At 47.1% G+C, this 22205-nt stretch overlaps 1 protein-coding gene across 1 annotated transcript in view; it reads left to right on the forward strand.

Annotated features, from left to right (window-relative positions):
• The first annotated feature begins 2185 nt into the window (after nucleotides 1–2185).
• tnrc18 (trinucleotide repeat containing 18) overlaps nucleotides 2186–22205 on the forward strand; it is a 116712-nt gene continuing 96692 nt past the window's right edge. The window contains exons 1-2 of the mRNA XM_071343563.1: nucleotides 2186–2384; nucleotides 4187–4506. Of these exons, the coding sequence (XP_071199664.1) occupies nucleotides 4311–4506 (196 nt within the window). The 5' untranslated portion in view covers nucleotides 2186–2384; nucleotides 4187–4310. The remainder of the gene's footprint in view (nucleotides 2385–4186; nucleotides 4507–22205) is intronic.

Genomic DNA, 22205 nt, shown 5'->3' on the forward strand with positions numbered 1-22205 from the left:
TCAGTAGTTAATGGACCCCAGGAAGAGTAGCTGCTGCATGTTCAGTAGTTAATGGACCCCAGGAAGAGTAGCTGCTGCATGTTCAGTAGTTAATGGACCCCAGGAAGAGTAGCTGCTGTATGTTCAGTAGTTAATGGACCCCAGGAAGAGTAGCTGCTGCATGTTCAGTAGTTAATGGACCCCAGGAAGAGTAGCTGCTGCATGTTCAGTAGTTAATGGACCCCTGGAAGAGTAGCTGCTGTATGTTCAGTAGTTAATGAACCTCAGGAAGAGTAGCTGCTGCATGTTCAGTAGTTAATGGACCTCAGGAAGAGTAGCTGCTGTATGTTCAGTAGTTAATGGACCCCAGGAAGAGTAGCTGCTGTATATTCAGTAGTTAATGGGGATCCTTCTAAACGTTTCCTCCTCCTTTCACGTCCTACAGGCCTCTGTCTCAGCGGGAGCAGTCCTCCTTGCTCCTTTCACGTCCTACAGGCCTCTGTCTCAGCGGGAGCAGTCCTCCTTGCTCCTTTCACGTCCTACAGGCCTCTGTCTCAGCGGGAGCAGTCCTCCTTGCTCCTTTCACGTCCTATAGGCCTCTGTCTCAGCGGGAGCAGTCCTCCTTGCTCCTTTCACGTCCTACAGGCCTCTGTCTCAGCGGGAGCAGTCCTCCTTGCTCCTTTCACGTCCTACAGGCCTCTGTCTCAGTGGGAGCAGTCCTCCTTGCTCCTTTCACGTCCTACAGGCCTCTGTCTCAGTGGGAGCAGTCCTCCTTGCTGATGCCTGCCAGGTCCTACAACACCTGGACAGGTATTTTACCTCTCAGCTGACCCCATCCTATGTTATAGAGATCTGTCAGTCGATGGCCCCGTTGAAGACGTGGCACGTCAACCATTGGTTGATGCATGAAAACTTCTGAGCAGGGGAACGCAACCATTGGTTGATGTAGATATGTCATCCAACTCTGGTCCTGTGGTCCAATAAGAATTAAAAGTAACTCTAGTCCTGTGGTCCAATAGGAATTAAAGGCAACTCTGGTCCAATAGGAATTAAAGGTAACTCTGGTCCTGTGGTCCAATAGGAATTAAAGGGGTCCTGTGGTCCAATAGGAATTAAAGGTAACTCTGGTCCTGTGGTCCAATAGGAATTAAAGGTAACTCTGGTCCTGTGGTCCAATAGGAATTAAAGGTAACTCTGGTCCTGTGGTCCAATAGGAATTAAAGGTAACTCTGGTCCTGTTGGTCCAATAGGAATTAAAGGTAACTCTGGTCCTGTTGGTCCAATAGGAATTAAAGGTAACTCTGGTCCTGTGGTCCAATAGGAATTAAAGGTAACTCTGGTCCTGTGATCCAATAGGAATTAAAGGTAACTCTGGTCCTGTGATCCAATAGGAATTAATGGTAACTCTGGTCCTGTTGGTCCAATAGGAATTAAAGGTAACTCTGGTCATGTGGTCCAATAGGAATTAAAGGTAGCTCTGGTCCTGTGGTCCAATAGGAATTAAAGGTAACTCTGGTCCTGTGGTCCAATAGGAATTAAAGGTAACTCTGGTCCTGTGGTCCAATAGGAATGAAAGGTAACTGTCCTTTTTAATACATCTAATCTATAATAATTTTATCAGCAGCTAGGTTGAGTCTGAGTGGGTAGAGACCTGTGGATGGGATCAGGGTTGTGAGAGATGGGTTATGGGTTATTTAGAATGTTGAGAGGGTTTTGATTTAAACGGTTGTGTTTATGCCATGAGCACCATAATCCACATATAGCCTACACCCCCATTACCTTGCATATGGTGCCATTTACAGCTGTTACATTAACACCCAGACCACCCATAACACTGTTTATAACGCCCCTACACACTATAACAGCTTTGATTGCGTTCAACGGCCCAGAGTCGCCCCCCCCCTCCTGCCTGACTGCAGAGCTGTGTGAGTCTCTACTGCGGTCCTGAAGTCTCTCTACACAGACTACTTCTATCAGCAAGGAACACCAGGGCCGCCTGGAAACCGACTCCCCCCCCCCAAAAAAAAAAAATCCCACTGCTTGTTTTGATCACTGAGTTTTGAAGGCAGGGGCCCTTGAAACGGTCAGACTCCTTGGGCCATAATTGGGTTTTTATAGAGCTGGCGCTGGACCAAGTGTATACATCCGGGTGACTGACACCTCCCTCGGCCAATCAGAGAGTGGGTTTGCGGAGCTCCTTGTAAAAGCAATGCGCGTTTCATTGCGGAGGATTTTAATGGTCGGACGAAGGGGCCTTGTTCCCCCAATGTCCCCCCCCCCCCGCTCATTTAGGACGGCCCAGATGGATCAGAGAACAGAACGGCCTGATAACAGTACAGAACCAACGGATCGATTCAGACCAAAATAAGGATTTTTACTGGTTTCTAAACACGTTTCCTTCTCAAGTAAGAGGCTAACTTGTTCTCCGAACTGTCACGCTCGTCGCCTAATATCGCAAAACCTTGTTAAATTTTGTTTTGTTTTTGCTTAAATGTTAATCAGTAAAAAAAGGCGGGGAGGTTAGCGGTGTTTTATCGTTACTTTGAAACGTTGTTGTTGGATCTGTTCGTTGTTTAGATACGGGAGAACAACAGCGGGGTTTTAACTGCTAAAGTTTACTTTCATAATAATGGACCCGAGAAAAGTTTGAAACGTGGCCGCTGGGAGCCTCTCCCTGCGCCGCATGGCCTGCTGCGCCGCACACCCCCACTAACAGGCTGGTGCCTCGGAATAAATGATTATCGCTTCTTTATAGAAATCTAAACCGTCGAAATAATGTGATTTAAAATAAATAAATAATGTTTTTATCAGATCTGCTGCCTGCCACGACTCAAAAAGCCGCGGTGTGACCAGGCAACTCGATACTCTGCCAGTTTGAAGGTTAAATTCAACATTTAGCCCGTTTTTACTAAAATAACTTATGAAGATATATATATATTTTTGGTACTTTTAATAAGACTATAGCTTATATTTATTTTTTTAAACACTCAAATTGCGTTTTGTTAACCTGTACCTAAGCAGACCGTATGTAGTCCACAACAAGAAGCAACTGCTAGAAACCTGGAATTAATTACGGACGAGTTGACCATTCAGGCTTTTCTTTCCCAGCACGAAAAGTCCCGTTTTTAAATTTGATGATTTAATGTTTCAGATAGCCCACATAAGAGTCATTCAAGACTACCGTTTAGATAATTATTCTACATTTAAAAACAACGCGAGACTAGCCGAGTCTAATCGCTTGGCTGCATTTGGCATAAACACAAATTAAATGTTATTATCAGGCTGTTTAGTGTGTCGTTTTAAATACACACCAACTAAAACTGATTCGGCAGTAGGCTGCCATCGAAATGTTATATAAATAGTATTTTCTTACATTTTAAACATTTTCCGCCGAGGAGTTGTGTGAACAGCCGTTTGGGTGTGAACGGGGCTGGGGTCAGATCCTCCAGGCAGCATCGGGGATATCTTAACACTAACAGCGGTTCAAGAGGCTCCAACACACCGCTAAACTCTTCTGATAAACGAAGCGGTGCTCTTCCGCAACCGTATTTTATTTCTTTTGAACCAGTTTGACATATATATTTGATGCGCCTGTGATATTTACGGTGTATTGGTTTTTATATCGAGCCGTTTGGTCCGTGGAGCTGGCTGGTTCAGGGCTGACGGAACAACTCGGCCATCCAGGCTATTCTAGAAGGAATCCATATTATAGAAGGAGTCCATTTGACGACGACGTGTTTTTGGCTGGACGTGTTTTTTTGGATCATTTGGGATCCTGAGACCTCCAGTCTGTTCCAACTAACCGGTCAGTCCCCTGCTCCGCTATGCGGGAAGAGCGACGGCTTCACCGTCTGCCTGAGAGTCGTGGAAGAAACGCAGCTGGTCAGCTACACCGTTCAATAATCATATTATTATTAGCACACAGTGGCTCATATGAAGGGTCTCTACAACTGCTTAACCTTTATTCACATTTGCGCGTTTATGGAAGATTGTAAATTAAGTTTAAAAAAAAAAGTGTTTTTCCAAACTGCGTCATTGCCCCTCTAATGGACCGAGCTCCGTAGATTCCGGTTAGGCTTTTGGGTAAAAACGACTGAAAATCTCCCCCCCAAAAAACCGTTTGTTTACTAGTCTTATGATCTGACCTCGGCAGAGACAGACGTACGGTGTGATTGTGTGTCAAGCGATTTGCTGGGTGTTTTTATAGGTCAGGATGTCGATGGGCATGGATCCACAGGGAGACCCACAGCCAGCCTAGCCTTCAGCGGCTCTTTGGGAACACAAATCCCGGACACAGTGCTAGCTCCGGACGGCCCCCCCAACACTGGAGAATGGATGGCCGAGATTTTGGCCCCCCTCGGTCTGTCCATGTACCCCCTCCCCTGTTGGCTATGGAGACCCACCGACTCGGAGCTGCTGCAGCCAGGAGGATCCCTCCCTCGCCCGGACACTTGGGCACAGGGCACCCAGCAAACCTTCACGTCGGGAAATTCCTTCCATCTGTCATGAACCTCCATCCACATCACAGTAAGATTATCTATCTATATATCTATCTATCTCTATCTATCTATAGTTCTATCTATCGTTCTATCTATCGTTCTATAGTTCTATCTATCGTTCTATAGTTCTATCTATCGTTCTATAGTTCTATCTATCTACTGGCCTGGTTTTAGCTGTTCTGTTTTACTACTTTATAAAAGACTACGTCTCTATTCTGTCTAAAAGACTACGTCTCTATTCTGGCTAAAAGACTACGTCTCTATTCTGGCTAAAAGACTACGTCTCTATTCTGGCTAAAAGACTACGTCTCTATTCTGTCTAAAAGACTACGTCTCTATTCTGGCTAAAAGACTACGTCTCTATTCTGGCTAAAAGACTACGTCTCTATTCTGGCTAAAAGACTACGTCTCTATTCTGGCTAAAAGACTACGTCTCTATTCTGGCTAAAAGACTACGTCTCTATTCTGTCTTAATATTAACATATTGTCCTTCTGAAAAGAATAGTTGAATGCACAGTGGCTACAGGAGATATACATAGGCTTTATGTAGGTTAATGTAGTAGTGAAACTTCACAGATATATATATATATATAGGCTTTATGTAGGTTAATGTAGTAGTGAAACTTCACAGATATATATTGGCTTTATGTATATAGACTCTCTCTCTCTCTATATATATATATATATATATATATATATATATATATATATTAGACTTTATGTAGGTTAATGTAGTAATGAAACTTCACAGATATTTATCGGCTTTATGTATATAGACTCTATATATATATAGACTTTATGTAGGTTATTGTAGTAGTGAAACTAAACAGATATATATATATAGACTTTATGTAGGTTAATGTAGTAATGAAACTTCACGGATATTTATCGGCTTTATGTATATAGACTCTATATATATAGACTTTATGTTGGTTATTGTAGTAGTGAAACTAAACAGTTGTGGGAACAAGCATATCAGGTAGGGGACAATGGAGGTGTCAAATCACTCACATTTTACCTGTCACATGCTTGGTAAACAACGGGTGTAGAATAACAGTGACATGCTGTCTCCTTTTACAGATAAAATAGATATAGTGACATGAGGAATAAATACACAGCGAATAACAATGACTAAAAATAACATGGCTATATACAGGAAGTACCAGGTAATAACGTGGCTATATACAGGGAGTACCAGGTAATAACATGGCTATATACATGAAGTACCAGGTAATAACGTGGCTATATACAGGAAGTACCAGGTAATAACATGGCTATATACAGGGAGTACCAGGTAATAACATGGCTATATACATGAAGTACCAGGTAATAACGTGGCTATATACAGGAAGTACCAGGTAATAACATGGCTATATACAGGAAGTACCAGGTAATAACATGGCTATATACAGGGAGTACCAGTTAATAACATGGCTATATACAGGGAATACCAGGTAATAACATGGCTATATACAGAGAGTACCAGGTAATAACATGGCTATAGACAGGGAATACCAGGTAATAACATGGCTATATACAGGGAGTACCAGGTAATAACATGGCTATATACAGGGAGTACCAGGTAATACATTTCTATATACAGGGAGTACCAGGTAATAGAATGGTTCCTCTCTAGGTTTCTTCCTAGGTTCTGGCCTTTCTAGGGAGTTTTTCCTAGCCACCGTGCTTCTACACCTGCATTGCTTGCTGTTTGCGGGTTTTAGGCCGAGTTTCTGTACAGCACTTTGAGATATCAGCTGATGTAAGAAGGGCTTTATAAATACATTTGATATACAGAGGTTACCGAGTCGATGTGCAGGGGTACGAGGTAATTGAGGTAGCTATGTACATGTAGGTAGGGTTGAAGTGACTAAGCAACAGGATAGATGGTGTGTGTATGTGTGTGTGTGTCAGTATAAAGTCCCAGCATGCTTCAGTTCAGCTGGTAGCTAGCCAAAGTTGGCTCGGCCAACCCAACGAGTGTCCTCTCATATTCCCTTAAAAAGACCTTCACTTGGAAAACAAGAAGGAGAAAACAAGAAAGGCGCAATGGTACTGTTTGTCCATTTTCAGACGCCGTAGCCAGTATGCACTTCCTCAAAAAATAGTATTGAGTTGATCTAAGATGACTCAATAAAATCTTGCGATGGGACAGATTTGTAGATAAAATGTAAACAGTATTGTCATCCTCTGCTCAACTAGAATCGTCTGTGCAGCTGCCAACGCCTCAATCATGTCGATACGTTTGAGCCGACATCACCCCAGAATTCAATCAACTTCTTCTCCTCTCTGCATTCAAGCAGCCATTTGCAGCTGATTCTGACCGGGCCAAATAAATTACAGGAGTGATAGGCATGTTTCTATCTGTGGATATGGGTCCGTTCTCTGAGTACTAGGTATGTTTCTATCTGTGGATATGGGTCCGTTCTCTGTGTACTAGGTATGTTTCTATCTGTGGATATGGGTCCGTTCTCTGTGTACTAGGTATGTTTCTATCTGTGGATATGGGTCCGTTCTCTGAGTACTAGGTATGTTTCTATCTGTGGATATGGGTCCGTTCTCTGTGTACTAGGTATGTTTCTATCTGTGGATATGGGTCCGTTCTCTGAGTACTAGGTATGTTTCTATCTGTGGATATGGGTCCGTTCTCTGAGTACTAGGCATGTTTCTATCTGTGGATACGGGTCCGTTCTGAGTACTAGACATGTTTCTATCTGTGGATATGGGTCCGTTCTCTGAGTACTAGGTATGTTTCTATCTGTGGATATGGGTCCGTTCTCTGAATACTAGGCATGTTTCTATCTGTGGGTATGGGTCCGTTCTGAGTACTAGACATGTTTCTATCTGTGGATATGGGTCTGTTCTCTGAGTACTAGGTATGTTTCTATCTGTGGATATGGGTCCGTTCTCTGAGTACTAGACATGTTTCTATCTGTGGATATGGGTCCGTTCTCTGAGTACTAGGTATGTTTCTTAGGTATGTTTCTATCTGTGGATATGGGTCCGTTCTCTGAGTACTAGGCATGTTTCTATCTGTGGATATGGGTCCGTTCTCTGAGTACTAGGTATGTTTCTATCTGTGGATATGGGTCCGTTCTCTGAGTACTAGGTATGTTTCTATCTGTGGATATGGGTCCGTTCTCTGAGTACTAGGTATGTTTCTAGCTGTGGATATGGGTCCGTTCTCTGAGTACTAGGTATGTTTCTAGCTGTGGATATGGGTCCGTTCTCTGAGTACTAGACATGTTTCTATCTGTGGATATGGGACCGTTCTCTGAGTACTAGGTATGTTTCTATCTGTGGATATGGGTCCGTTCTCTGAGTACTAGGTATGTTTCTAGCTGTGGATATGGGTCCGTTCTCTGAGTACTAGACATGTTTCTATCTGTGGATATGGGACCGTTCTCTGAGTACTAGGTATGTTTCTATCTGTGGATATGGGTCCGTTCTCTGAGTACTAGACATGTTTCTATCTGTGGATATGGGTCCGTTCTTTGAGTACTAGGTATGTTTCTATCTGTGGATACGGGTCCGTTCTCTGAGTACTAGACATGTTTCTATCTGTGGATATGGGTCCGTTCTCTGAGTACTAGGTATGTTTCTATCTGTGGATATGGGTCCGTTCTCTGAGTACTAGACATGTTTCTATCTGTGGATATGGGTCCGTTCTCTGAGTACTAGGTATGTTTCTATCTGTGGATATGGGTCCGTTCTCTGAGTACTAGGTATGTTTCTATCTGTGGATATGGGTCCGTTCTCTGAGTACTAGGTATGTTTCTATCTGTGGATATGGGACCGTTCTCTGAGTACTAGGTATGTTTCTAGCTGTGGATATGGGTCCGTTCTCTGAGTACTAGACATGTTTCTATCTGTGGATATGGGACCGTTCTCTGAGTACTAGACATGTTTCTATCTGTGGATATGGGTCCGTTCTCTGAGTACTAGGTATGTTTCTATCTGTGGATATGGGTCCGTTCTCTGAGTACTAGGTATGTTTCTAGCTGTGGATATGGGTCCGTTCTCTGAGTACTAGACATGTTTCTATCTGTGGATATGGGACCGTTCTCTGAGTACTAGGTATGTTTCTATCTGTGGATATGGGTCCGTTCTCTGAGTACTAGACATGTTTCTATCTGTGGATATGGGTCCGTTCTCTGAGTACTAGACATGTTTCTATCTGTGGATACGGGTCCGTTCTCTGAGTACTAGGTATGTTTCTATCTGTGGATACGGGTCCGTTCTCTGAGTACTAGACATGTTTCTAGCTGTGGGTACGGGTCCGTTCTCTGAGTACTAGGTATGTTTCTATCTGTGGATATGGGTCCGTTCTCTGAGTACTAGGTATGTTTCTATCTGTGGATATGGGTCCGTTCTCTGAGTACTAGACATGTTTCTATCTGTGGATATGGGTCCGTTCTCTGAGTACTAGGTATGTTTCTAGCTGTGGATATGGGTCCGTTCTCTGTGTACTAGACATGTTTCTAGCTGTGGATATGGGTCCGTTCTCTGTGTACTAGACGTGTTTCTAGCTGTGGATACGGGTCCGTTCTCTGAGTACTAGGTATGTTTCTATCTGTGGATACGGGTCCGTTCTCTGAGTACTAGACATGTTTCTATCTGTGGATACGGGTCCGTTCTCTGAGTACTAGACATGTTTCTATCTGTGGATATGGGTCCGTTCTCTGTGTACTAGGTATGTTTCTATCTGTGGATATGGGTCCGTTCTCTGAGTACTAGACATGTTTCTATCTGTGGATATGGGTCCGTTCTCTGAGTACTAGGTATGTTTCTATCTGTGGATATGGGTCCGTTCTCTGAGTACTAGGTATGTTTCTAGCTGTGGATATGGGTCCGTTCTCTGAGTACTAGACATGTTTCTATCTGTGGATATGGGACCGTTCTCTGAGTACTAGGTATGTTTCTATCTGTGGATATGCGTCCGTTCTCTGAGTACTAGACATGTTTCTATCTGTGGATACGGGTCCGTTCTCTGAGTACTAGACATGTTTCTATCTGTGGATACGGGTCCGTTCTCTGAGTACTAGACATGTTTCTATCTGTGGATATGGGTCCGTTCTCTGTGTACTAGGTATGTTTCTATCTGTGGATATGGGTCCGTTCTCTGAGTACTAGGTATGTTTCTATCTGTGGATATGGGTCCGTTCTCTGAGTACTAGGTATGTTTCTATCTGTGGATACGGGTCCGTTCTCTGAGTACTAGACATGTTTCTATCTGTGGATATGGGTCCGTTCTCTGAGTACTAGGTATGTTTCTATCTGTGGATATGGGTCCGTTCTCTGAGTACTAGACATGTTTCTATCTGTGGATACGGGTCCGTTCTCTGAGTACTAGACATGTTTCTATCTGTGGATATGGGTCCGTTCTCTGTGTACTAGGTATGTTTCTATCTGTGGATATGGGTCCATTCTCTGAGTACTAGGTATGTTTCTATCTGTGGATACGGGTCCGTTCTCTGAGTACTAGACATGTTTCTATCTGTGGATACGGGTCCGTTCTCTGAGTACTAGACATGTTTCTATCTGTGGGTACGGGTCCGTTCTCTGTGTACTAGGTATGTTTCTATCTGTGGATACGGGTCCGTTCTCTGAGTACTAGACATGTTTCTATCTGTGGATATGGGTCCGTTCTCTGTGTACTAGGTATGTTTCTATCTGTGGATATGGGTCCGTTCTCTGAGTACTAGGTATGTTTCTATCTGTGGATATGGGTCCGTTCTCTGAGTACTAGACATGTTTCTAGCTGTGGATATGGGTCCGTTCTCTGAGTACTAGACATGTTTCTATCTGTGGATATGGGTCCGTTCTCTGAGTACTAGACATGTTTCTATCTGTGGATATGGGTCCGTTCTCTGAGTACTAGGTATGTTTCTATCTGTGGATATGGGTCCGTTCTCTGAGTACTAGACATGTTTCTATCTGTGGATATGGGTCTGTTCTCTGGGGTTTAGAGGAATAGAGGTTTCAGTTTCGGGGGGGGAAAGTTCTCAGAGCCGCGTTGCCTTCTCACAGCCATTTCAGCAGACGGTACCTGGGATGGGATGTACCTGTATACCTACCTGTACCCTGCTCCCCCGGAGAGGGATGCACCTTGTGTTGGGCTTACTACAGATGGACTGACCTCCAGGGCTACAGAGCGGTACCTAACAGTGACATCACATGACCCCTGGAGAGGGATGCACCTTGTGTTGGGCTTACTACAGATGGACTGACCTCCAGGGCTACAGAGAGATACCTAACAGTGACATCACATGACCCCCGGAGAGGGATGCACCTTGTGTTGGGCTTTCTACAGATGGACTGACTTCCAGGACTACAGAGAGGTACCTAACAGTAACATCACATGACCCCCGGAGAGGGATGCACCTTGTGTTGGGCTTACTACAGATGGACTGACCTCCAGGACTACAGAGAGGTACCTAACAGTGACATCACATGACCCCCGGAGAGGGATGCACCTTGTGTTGGGCTTACTACAGATGGACTGACCCCCAGGACTACAGAGAGATACCTAACAGTGACATCACATGACCCCCCGGAGAGGGATGCACCTTGTGTTGGGCTTACTACAGATGGACTGACCTCCAGGGCTAGAGAGAGATACCTAACAGTGACATCACATGACCCCCGGAGAGGGATGCACCTTGTGTTGGGCTTACTACAGATGGACTGACCTCCAGGACTACAGAGAGATACCTAACAGTGACATCACATGACCCCCCGGAGAGGGATGCACCTTGTGTTGGGCTTACTACAGATGGACTGACCTCCAGGACTACAGAGAGATACCTAACAGTGACATCACATGACCCCCGGAGAGGGATGCACCTTGTGTTGGGCTTACTACAGATGGACTGACCTCCAGGGCTACAGAGAGGTACCTAACAGTGACATCACATGACCCCCGGAGAGGGATGCACCTTGTGTTGGGCTTACTACAGATGGACTGACCTCCAGGTCTACAGAGAGATACCTAACAGTGACATCACATGACCCCCGGAGAGGGATGCACCTTGTGTTGGGCTTACTACAGATGGACTGACCTCCAGGGCTACAGAGAGTTACCTAACAGTGACATCACATGACCCCCGGAGAGGGATGCACCTTGTGTTGGGCTTACTACAGATGGACTGACCTCCAGGACTACAGAGCGGTACCTAACAGTGACATCACATGACCCCGGAGAGGGATGCACTTTGTGTTGGGCTTACTACAGATGGACTGACCTCCAGGACTACAGAGCGGTACCTAACAGTGACATCACATGACCCCGGAGAGGGATGCACCTTGTGTTGGGCTTACTACAGATGGACTGACCTCCAGGGCTACAGAGAGTTACCTAACAGTGACATCACATGACCCCTGGAGAGGGATGCACCTTGTGTTGGGCTTACTACAGATGGACTGACCTCCAGGGCTACAGAGAGTTACCTAACAGTAACATCACATGACCCCCCGGAGAGGGATGCACCTTGTGTTGGGCTTACTACAGATGGACTGACCTCCAGGACTACAGAGAGTTACCTAACAGTGACATCACATGACCCCTGGAGAGGGATGCACCTTGTGTTGGGCTTACTACAGATGGACTGACCTCCAGGGCTACAGAGAGGTACCTAACAGTGACATCACATGACCCCCGGAGAGGGATGCACCTTGTGTTGGGCTTACTACAGATGGACTGACCTCCAGGGCTACAGAGAGTTACCTAACAGTAACATCACATGACCCCCCGGAGAGGGATGCACCTTGTGTTGGGCTTACTACAGATGGACTGACCTCCAGGACTACAGAGAGTTACCTAACAGTGACATCACATGACCCCCGGAGCGGGAAATCAGACACCTCCCCTTTATCAGTAGTGTGCATCTTTAAAAAAATAATCTTTGTAAGAAAATATTATAGAACAGGTGTTATGAATAATGACTAAATTATGTATACATTTAACTATAACTATAACTAATTGATTTCTACCCTGTTTTTCTGTATTGATAAATAATGTTAGTTCATAAGAAAGAGGTTATGTAGAATGAGAAGAGAGGGGGTATGTGTGTGCCTAAAGAAAACAAAGTGGATCATTAAAACATGTTTGAACCGACCCCGGCTATAACTCTGGGGAGATAAGATAAGACATGGAGAGCCCCCCTCCAGATTACCCATCTGGAGGGGACTGGAACTGTCAGCTGTGTGGTAATAAACTTGTGAGACTCCAGGAGAAGAAGGGAGAATCCAAAGTTTAGTGTGTGTGTATGTGCGCAGGTTAAGAGAAGGTGTTAAAGGAACGTTTTTTGTATATACACAGCAGAGCTCTCTAAATAAACATTCCTGACTATCGTAGCTGGGCCTCCACCTGATTCATTTCAACCAGTTTCTTACAAATTCTGGGTTTCAGGCTGAGTAATTAATTCAATTTGGGTATTATGAACAACTGAGAACAAAATTATTGTAACAACAGGCCTGTACAATGTCTGAGCTGTGTTTTACATATTGATTTCACACATTGCACTTCATTTTAGTGTTGTTGATGAGTGTAATCGTATTGTTTTTTTTAATCATGTAAGAAAAACAGTGTTGCCATTCCTGATTGTACTCTCAGCAGGCCGTAGACGAGTCATGATCATATATGGAACCAGGACACACCAACACTTTTGGATTTTCTTAAATAAACTACTAAATGCTACAGTAACTGTTGGTATTTTGTTTTTCCGCTGTACCGAAACCAAACCGTGACCTCGACGGCAATACGTTCCCGGACCGTGACCTGATGAAATGATACATTGTATCAACATAAAGTCTACTCAGGCTGGTCTGTGTTCCTGGTTAGAACAGATGAAATGATACATTGTATCAACATAAAGTCTACTCAGACTGGTCTGTGTTCCTGGTTATAACAGATGAAATGATACATTGTATCAACATAAAGTCTACTCAGACTGGTCTGTGTTCCTGGTTATAACAGATGAAATGATACATTGTATCAACATAAAGTCTACTCAGACTGGTCTGTGTTCCTGGTTAGAACAGATTAAATGATACATTGTATCAACATAAAGTCTACTCAGACTGGTCTGTGTTCCTGGTTATAACAGATGAAATGATACATTGTATCAACATAAAGTCTACTCAGACTGGTCTGTGTTCCTGGTTATAACAGATGAAATGATACATTGTATCAACATAAAGTCTACTCAGACTGGTCTGTGTTCCTGGTTATAACAGATGAAATGATACATTGTATCAACATAAAGTCTACTCAGACTGGTCTGTGTTCCTGGTTAGAACAGATGAAATGATACATTGTATCAACATAAAGTCTACTCAGGCTGGTCTGTGTTCCTGGTTAGAACAGATGAAATGATACATTGTATCAACATAAAGTCTACTCAGACTGGTCTGTGTTCCTGGTTATAACAGATGAAATGATACATTGTATCAACATAAAGTCTACTCAGACTGGTCTGTGTTCCTGGTTAGAACAGATGAAATGATACATTGTATCAACATAAAGTCTACTCAGACTGGTCTGTGTTCCTGGTTAGAACAGATGAAATGATACATTGTATCAATATTGGAGCAGTTTTTATTTATTTATTTAATTTCACCTTTATTTAACCAGGTAGGCTAGTTGAGAACAAGTTCTCATTTGCAACTGCGATCTAGCCAAGATAAAGCAAAGCAGTGTGACACATACAACAACACAGAGTTACACATGGAGTAAACAAAACATACAATCAATAACACAGTAGAACAAAAGAAAACAAAAAGTCTATACACAGTGAGTGCAAATGAGGTGAGATAAGGGAGGTAAGGCAATAAATAGGCCATGGTGGTGATGTAATTACAATATAGTAATTAAACACTGGAATGGTAGATGTGCAGAAGATGAATGTGCAAAGTAGAGATACTGGGGTGCAAAGGAGCAATGTAAGAAATGTAGAAATCTAACAACAGATGCCTCATCAGGGTCTGGTTCTGCATCCCTACTCGCTGACGGAAGAAGAGATGTTTGTGAAGAGGGGAACGGAGAGACGCGAGCGAAGGCTGGTAGTGGTTGTTAGCGGGTTGATTACAGCTGTAACACGTGATGTGCGCATGAAAGTGAAGAGGGAAGTTGGGACCTGCGCGTACAAGAGACGAGTGACAGTTGGGTTTAAATTCAACAGGATTTCAACAGCGGGTTTGTTATTGATCGGTAAGGGAGTGTCACAGGAAACGGGTACTACGGTAGTTTGTTATTGATCGGTAAGGGAGTGTCACAGGAAACGGGTACTACGGTAGTTTGTTATTGATCGGTAAGGGAGTGTCACAGGAAACGGGTACTACGGTAGTTTGTTATTGATCGGTAAGGGAGTGTCACAGGAAACGGGTACTACGGTAGTTTGTTATTGATCGGTAAGGGAGTGTCACAGGAAACGGGTACTACGGTAGTTTGTTATTGATCGGTAAGGGAGTGTCATAGGAAACGGGTACTACGGTAGTTTGTTATTGATCGGTAAGGGACTGTCACAGGAAACGGGTCCTACGGTAGTTTGTTATTGATCGGTAAGGGAGTGTCATAGGAAACGGGTACTACGGTAGTTTGTTATTGATCGGTAAGGGAGTGTCACAGGAAACGGGTACTACGGTAGTTTGTTATTGATCGGTAAGGGAGTGTCACAGGAAACGGGTACTACGGTAGTTTGTTATTGATCGGTAAGGGAGTGTCATAGGAAACGGGTACTACGGTAGTTTGTTATTGATCGGTAAGGGAGTGTCACAGGAAACGGGTACTACGGTAGTTTGTTATTGATCGGTAAGGGAGTGTCATAGGAAACGGGTACTACGGTAGTTTGTTATTGATCGGTAAGGGAGTGTCACAGGAAACGGGTACTACGGTAGTTTGTTATTGATCGGTAAGGGACTGTCATAGGAAACGGGTACTAAGGTATTCTGAAATGTTGGTATCATGATGTTTTGGTATTACCGTGCAATACTACTGTGCATGTGACTAAATTGTACAAATTTATTCTAAATTCAGCGTATTGTTGTTTTGGACTATTTTCAAAGAGAACATTAAACATATTTAACCTTTTTTTGAAATTAAAGTCTTATATCCAGTTTTACTGCAAGATATGAATTGCCACAATGTTTGTTATTCAAATTATGTATTTCATAAAAACTGAAATGTAAGTAAATAGCCCAGATGAACTGAAAGGTTTTGTTTTTCCTGGTTTGAGGGTTTTCACTCTCAAAAACACACTGTTTTAATAGAAGAAGAACGTTGGATTTTCTAAGTCCACAATGATGCTTAAACCGCATCAGGAGACCACTTGAGGTCTGGGGGAAAATCTGAGACATTTAGATTTTCGGGTGAAGTTACCCTTTAATCCAAGTGAGAACCGAGCAAGAGCCTGTTGTTTAGCAGCTAGCAAGAGCCTGTTGTTTAGCAGCTAGCAAGAGGCTGCTGTTTATCAGCTAGCAAGAGGCTGTTGTTTAGCAGCTAGCAAGAGGCTGTTGTTTAGCAGCTAGCAAGAGGCTGTTGTTTAGCAGCTAGCAAGAGGCTGTTATTTTAGCAGCTAGCAAGAGGCCGTTGTTTAGCAGCTAGCAAGAGGCCGTTGTTTAGCAGCTAGCAAGAGGCCGTTGTTTAGCAGCTAGCAAGAGGCCGTTGTTTAGCAGCTAGCAAGAGGCCGTTGTTTAGCAGCTAGCAAGAGGCCGTTGTTTAGCAGCTAGCAAGAGGCCGTTGTTTAGCAGCTAGCAAGAGGCCGTTGTTTAGCAGCTAGCAAGAGGCCGTTGTTTAGCAGCTAGCAAGAGGCCGTTGTTTAGCAGCTAGCAAGAGGCCGCTGTTTAGCAGCTAGCAAGAGGCCGCTGTTTAGCAGCTAGCAAGAGGCCGCTGTTTAGCGCCTAGCAAGAGGCCGCTGTTTAGCGCCTAGCAAGAGGCCGCTGTTTAGCGCCTAGCAAGAGGCCGCTGTTTAGCGCCTAGCAAGAGGCCGCTGTTTAGCGCCTAGCAAGAGGCCGCTGTTTAGCGCCTAGCAAGAGGCCGCTGTTTAGCGCCTAGCAAGAGGCCGCTGTTTAGCGCCTAGCAAGAGGCCGCTGTGTAGCGCCTAGCAAGAGGCCGCTGTGTAGCGCCTAGCAAGAGGCCGCTGTGTAGCGCCTAGCAAGAGGCCGCTGTGTAGCGCCTAGCAAGAGGCCGCTGTGTAGCGCCTAGCAAGAGGCCGCTGTGTAGCGCCTAGCAAGAGGCCGCTGTGTAGCGCCTAGCAAGAGGCCGCTGTGTAGCAGCTAGCAAGAGGCCGCTGTGTAGCAGCTAGCAAGAGGCCGCTGTGTAGCAGCTAGCAAGAGGCCGCTGTGTAGCAGCTAGCAAGAGGCCGCTGTGTAGCAGCTAGCAAGAGGCCGCTGTGTAGCAGCTAGCAAGAGGCCGCTGTGTAGCAGCTAGCAAGAGGCCGCTGTGTAGCAGCTAGCAAGAGGCCGTTGTGTAGCAGCTAGCAAGAGGCCGTTGTTTAGCAGCTAGCAAGAGGCCGTTGTGTAGCAGCTAGCAAGAGGTTGCTGTGTAGCAGCTAGCAAGAGGTTGATGTGTAGCAGCTAGCAAGAGGTTGTTGTGTAGCAGCTAGCAAGAGGTTGTTGTGTAGCAGCTAGCAAGAGGTTGTTGTGTAGCAGCTAGCAAGAGGTTGTTGTGTAGCAGCTAGCAAGAGGTTGTTGTGTAGCAGCTAGCAAGAGGTTGTTGTGTAGCAGCTAGCAAGAGGCTGTTGTGTAGCAGCTAGCAAGAGGCTGTTGTGTAGCAGCTAGCAAGAGGCTGTTGTGTAGCAGCTAGCAAGAGGCTGTTGTGTAGCAGCTAGCAAGAGGCTGTTGTGTAGCAGCTAGCAAGAGGTTGTTGTGTAGCAGCTAGCAAGAGGCTGTTGTGTAGCAGCTAGCAAGAGGCTGTTGTGTAGCAGCTAGCAAGAGGCTGTTGTGTAGCAGCTAGCAAGAGGCTGTTGTGTAGCAGCTAGCAAGAGGCTGTTGTTTAGCAGCTAGCAAGAGGCTGTGTTTAGCAGCTAGCAAGAGGCTGTGTTTAGCAGCTAGCAAGAGGCTGTTGTTTAGCAGCTAGCAAGAGGCTGTTGTTTAGCAGCTAGCAAGAGGCTGTTGTTTAGCAGCTAGCAAGAGGCTGTTGTTTAGCAGCTAGCAAGAGGCTGTTCTTTTAGCAGCTAGCAAGAGGCTGTTGTTTAGCAGCTAGCAAGAGGCTGTTGTTTAGCAGCTAGCAAGAGGCTGTTGTTTTAGCAGCTAGCAAGAGGCTGTTGTTTAGCAGCTAGCAAGAGGCTGTTGTTTAGCAGCTAGCAAGAGGCTGTTCTTTAGCAGCTAGCAAGAGGCCGTTGTTTAGCAGCTAGCAAGAGGTTGTTGTGTAGCAGCTAGCAAGAGGTTGTTGTGTAGCAGCTAGCAAGAGGTTGTTGTGTAGCAGCTAGCAAGAGGCTGTTGTGTAGCAGCTAGCAAGAGGCTGTTGTGTAGCAGCTAGCAAGAGGCTGTTGTGTAGCAGCTAGCAAGAGGCTGTTGTGTAGCAGCTAGCAAGAGGCTGTTGTGTAGCAGCTAGCAAGAGGCTGTTGTGTAGCAGCTAGCAAGAGGTTGTTGTGTAGCAGCTAGCAAGAGGTTGTTGTGTAGCAGCTAGCAAGAGGCTGTTGTGTAGCAGCTAGCAAGAGGCTGTTGTGTAGCAGCTAGCAAGAGGCTGTTGTTTAGCAGCTAGCAAGAGGCTGTTGTTTAGCAGCTAGCAAGAGGCTGTTGTTTAGCAGCTAGCAAGAGGCTGTTCTTTTAGCAGCTAGCAAGAGGCTGTTGTTTAGCAGCTAGCAAGAGGCTGTTGTTTAGCAGCTAGCAAGAGGCTGTTGTTTTAGCAGCTAGCAAGAGGCTGTGTTTAGCAGCTAGCAAGAGGCTGTTGTTTAGCAGCTAGCAAGAGGCTGTTGTTTAGCAGCTAGCAAGAGGCTGTTGTTTAGCAGCTAGCAAGAGGCTGTTGTTTAGCAGCTAGCAAGAGGCTGTTCTTTTAGCAGCTAGCAAGAGGCTGTTGTTTAGCAGCTAGCAAGAGGCTGTTGTTTAGCAGCTAGCAAGAGGCTGTTGTTTTAGCAGCTAGCAAGAGGCTGTTGTTTAGCAGCTAGCAAGAGGCTGTTGTTTAGCAGCTAGCAAGAGGCTGTTGTTTAGCAGCTAGCAAGAGGCTGTTGTTTAGCAGCTAGCAAGAGGCTGTTTAGCAGCTAGCAAGAGGCCGTTGTTTAGCAGCTAGCAAGAGGCCGTTGTTTAGCAGCTAGCAAGAGGCCGTTGTTTAGCGCCTAGCAAGAGGCCGTTGTTTAGCAGCTAGCAAGAGGCCGTTGTTTAGCAGCTAGCAAGAGGCCGTTGTTTAGCAGCTAGCAAGAGGCCGTTGTTTAGCAGCTAGCAAGAGGCCGTTGTTTAGCAGCTAGCAAGAGGCCGTTGTTTAGCAGCTAGCAAGAGGCCGTTGTTTAGCAGCTAGCAAGAGGCCGTTGTTTAGCGCCTAGCAAGAGGCCGTTGTTTAGCGCCTAGCAAGAGGCCGTTGTTTAGCAGCTAGCAAGAGGCTGTTGTTTAGCACCTATTAGGTGACTCACCTTCTCCTCTCCAGAATGAAGGGTATTTATCTCTGGTGAAATTCTACCATAGAGCTGTGTGTGTCGTTAGGTGTAGAGGAGGCTGTTTGTTAAGATATAGTGACGTCAGACCCTGGGTATTTTAACATGCCATGACACACACACCACCCCCCCTAACAAGCCCAACCCTCTGTGTGTGACAGCTGCTGTGTGTGGGGGCGTGAGGAGAGGATCTTGTGTGTATGTACGCACATTGTGTGTGTGAGCAAGTGTTGGTGCAGTGTGAGCAAGTGTTGGTGCAGTGTGTGTGTGTGTGTGTGTGTTGGTACAGTGTGTGTGTGTGTGTGTGTGTGTGTGTGTGTGTGTGTGTGTGTGTGTGTTGGTACAGTGTGTGTGTGTGTGTGTGTGTGTGTGTGTGTGTGTGTGTGTGTGTGTTGGTACAGTGTGTGTATGTGTGTTGGTACAGGGTGTGTGTTGGTACAGTGTGTGTGTGTGTGTGTGTGTGTGTGTTGGTACAGTGTGTGTGTGTGGTCATTCTGTCAGTGACTGCTTTATGCCATCTTGTGTTTATTAATCTAAGACACACTGTGTGAGCGCTGACCAGTGGAGATGGTGCCATGGTAACAGAGTGCCTGTAAGCGTTCCCTGCTCTGCTCTTCTTCTGTGGTGCTACCCTACAGAGTGCTGTTGAGGCTACTGTAGACCTTGATTGTAAAACAGAGTGTTTTAATCAATTATTTGGTGACGTGAATATATTTACTATAGTTTTTTTCTGAACTAAAAAATAAATAAAAAAAATCTCACTATTTTGGTATTTTTCTGAAATTCACTGAGTAGGACGGTCCTCCTCTCTCTGGTTTACACACCTACTCAGGGGGTGTGTGTGTGTGTGTGTGTGTGTGTGTGTGTGTGTGTGTGGAGCAGGTCTGAATGTGTCTTTAGAGACGTTAATAGACCTAGGTGGATGTGCTGGTTCTGGGAGGGGTGTGTTATTTAGAGACCTGGCCGTGTGTCATCTACATTGCTGGGTGTTGCGCAGATTTACAAAGCACACAGAGGGTGGTGTATGTGTGTGTGTGACAGGTTTAATACACTGATTTAGCTGCAGGGAGACTCGGGGAAAACCGTCTCTACATCCCACAGGAGATCACAGATCACCATCAGAGACACACACACACACACACACACACACACACACACACACACACTAACCCCGAGGCTGGCTGTGTTGTCTTCAGGGGTTCAAAAGGTCAAATAGTTGGTGACATGTGAGGTGTGAAATGGAACTGTGTTTTGTGCATACCCCAATGCCCCTGAGATGCCCTCGGAGAGTGGGCTCAGGGCCTTTTACCCTCGGAGAGTGGGCTCAGGGCCGCAGGGCTTTTACCCTCGGAGAGTGGGCCGCAGGGCTTTTACCCTCGGGGAGTGGGCTCAGGGCCTTTTACCCTCGGAGAGTGGGCCCGGGTCCTTTTACCCTCGGAGAGTGGGCTCGGGGCCTTTTACCCTCGGAGAGTGGGCCCGGGTCCTTTTACCCTCGGAGAGTGGGCTCGGGGCCTTTTACCCTCGGAGAGTGGGCTCGGGGCCTTTTACCCTCGGAGAGTGGGCTCGGGGCCTTTTACCCTCGGAGAGTGGGCTCGGGGCCTTTTACCCTCGGAGAGTGGGCTCGGGGCCTTTTACCCTCGGAGAGTGGGCTCGGGGCCTTTTACCCTCGGAGAGTGGGCTCAGGGCCGCGGGGCTTTTACCCTCGGGGAGTGGGCTCGGGGCCTTTTACCCTCGGGGAGTGGGCTCGGGGCCCTTTACCCTCGGAGAGTGGGCTCAGGGCCCTTTACCCTCGGAGAGTGGGCTCGGGGCCCTTTACCCTCGGAGAGTGGGCTCGGGGCCCTTTACCCTCGGAGAGTGGGCTCGGGGCCTTTTACCTTCGGAGAGTGGGCTCGGGGCCGCGGGGCTTTTACCCTCGGGGAGTGGGCTCGGGGCCGCGGGGCTTTTACCCTCGGGGAGTGGGCTCGGGGCCTTTTGCCCTCGGAGAGTGTGCTCAGGGCCGCAGGGCTTTTACCCTCGGGGAGTGGGCTCGGGGCCTTTTACCCTCGGGGAGTGGGCTCGGGGCCCTTTACCCTCGGAGAGTGGGCTCGGGGCCGCGGGGCTTTTACCCTCGGGGAGTGGGCTCGGGGCCTTTTACCCTCGGAGAGTGGGCTCAGGGCCGCAGGGCTTTTACCCTCGGGGAGTGGGCTCGGGGCCTTTTACCCTCGGGGAGTGGGCTCGGGGCCCTTTACCCTCGGAGAGTGGGCCCGGGTCCTTTTACCCTCGGAGAGTGGGCTCGGGGCCTTTTGCCCTCGGAGAGTGGGCTCGGGGCCTTTTGCCCTCGGAGAGTGGGCTCGGGGCCTTTTGCCCTCGGAGAGTGGGCTCGGGGCCTTTTGCCCTCGGAGAGTGGGCTCGGGGCCTTTTGCCCTCGGAGAGTGGGCTCGGGGCCTTTTGCCCTCGGAGAGTGGGCTCGGGGCCTTTTGCCCTCGGAGAGTGGGCTCGGGGCCTTTTGCCCTCGGAGAGTGGGCTCGGGGCCTTTTGCCCTCGGAGAGTGGGCTCGGGGCCTTTTGCCCTCGGAGAGTGGGCTCGGGGCCTTTTGCCCTCGGAGAGTGGGCTCGGGGCCTTTTGCCCTCGGAGAGTGGGCTCGGGGCCTTTTGCCCTCGGAGAGTGGGCTCGGGGCCTTTTGCCCTCGGAGAGTGGGCTCGGGGCCTTTTGCCCTCGGAGAGTGGGCTCGGGGCCTTTTGCCCTCGGAGAGTGGGCTCGGGGCCTTTTGCCCTCGGAGAGTGGGCTCGGGGCCTTTTGCCCTCGGAGAGTGGGCTCGGGGCCTTTTGCCCTCGGAGAGTGGGCTCGGGGCCTTTTGCCCTCGGAGAGTGGGCTCGGGGCCTTTTGCCCTCGGAGAGTGGGCTCGGGGCCTTTTGCCCTCGGAGAGTGGGCTCGGGGCCTTCTGCCCTCGGAGAGTGGGCTCGGGGCCTTCTGCCCTCGGAGAGTGGGCTCGGGGCCTTCTGCCCTCGGAGAGTGGGCTCGGGGTCTTCTGCCCTCGGAGAGTGGGCTCGGGGCCTTTTACCCTCGGAGAGTGGGCTCGGGGCCTTTTACCCTCGGAGAGTGGGCTCGGGGCCCTTTACCCTCGGAGAGTGGGCTCGGGGCCCTTTACCCTCGGAGAGTGGGC

Source organism: Salvelinus alpinus, chromosome 1 (assembly GCF_045679555.1).
Source record: "Salvelinus alpinus chromosome 1, SLU_Salpinus.1, whole genome shotgun sequence".
NCBI classification, from domain to species: Eukaryota; Metazoa; Chordata; class Actinopteri; order Salmoniformes; family Salmonidae; genus Salvelinus; species Salvelinus alpinus.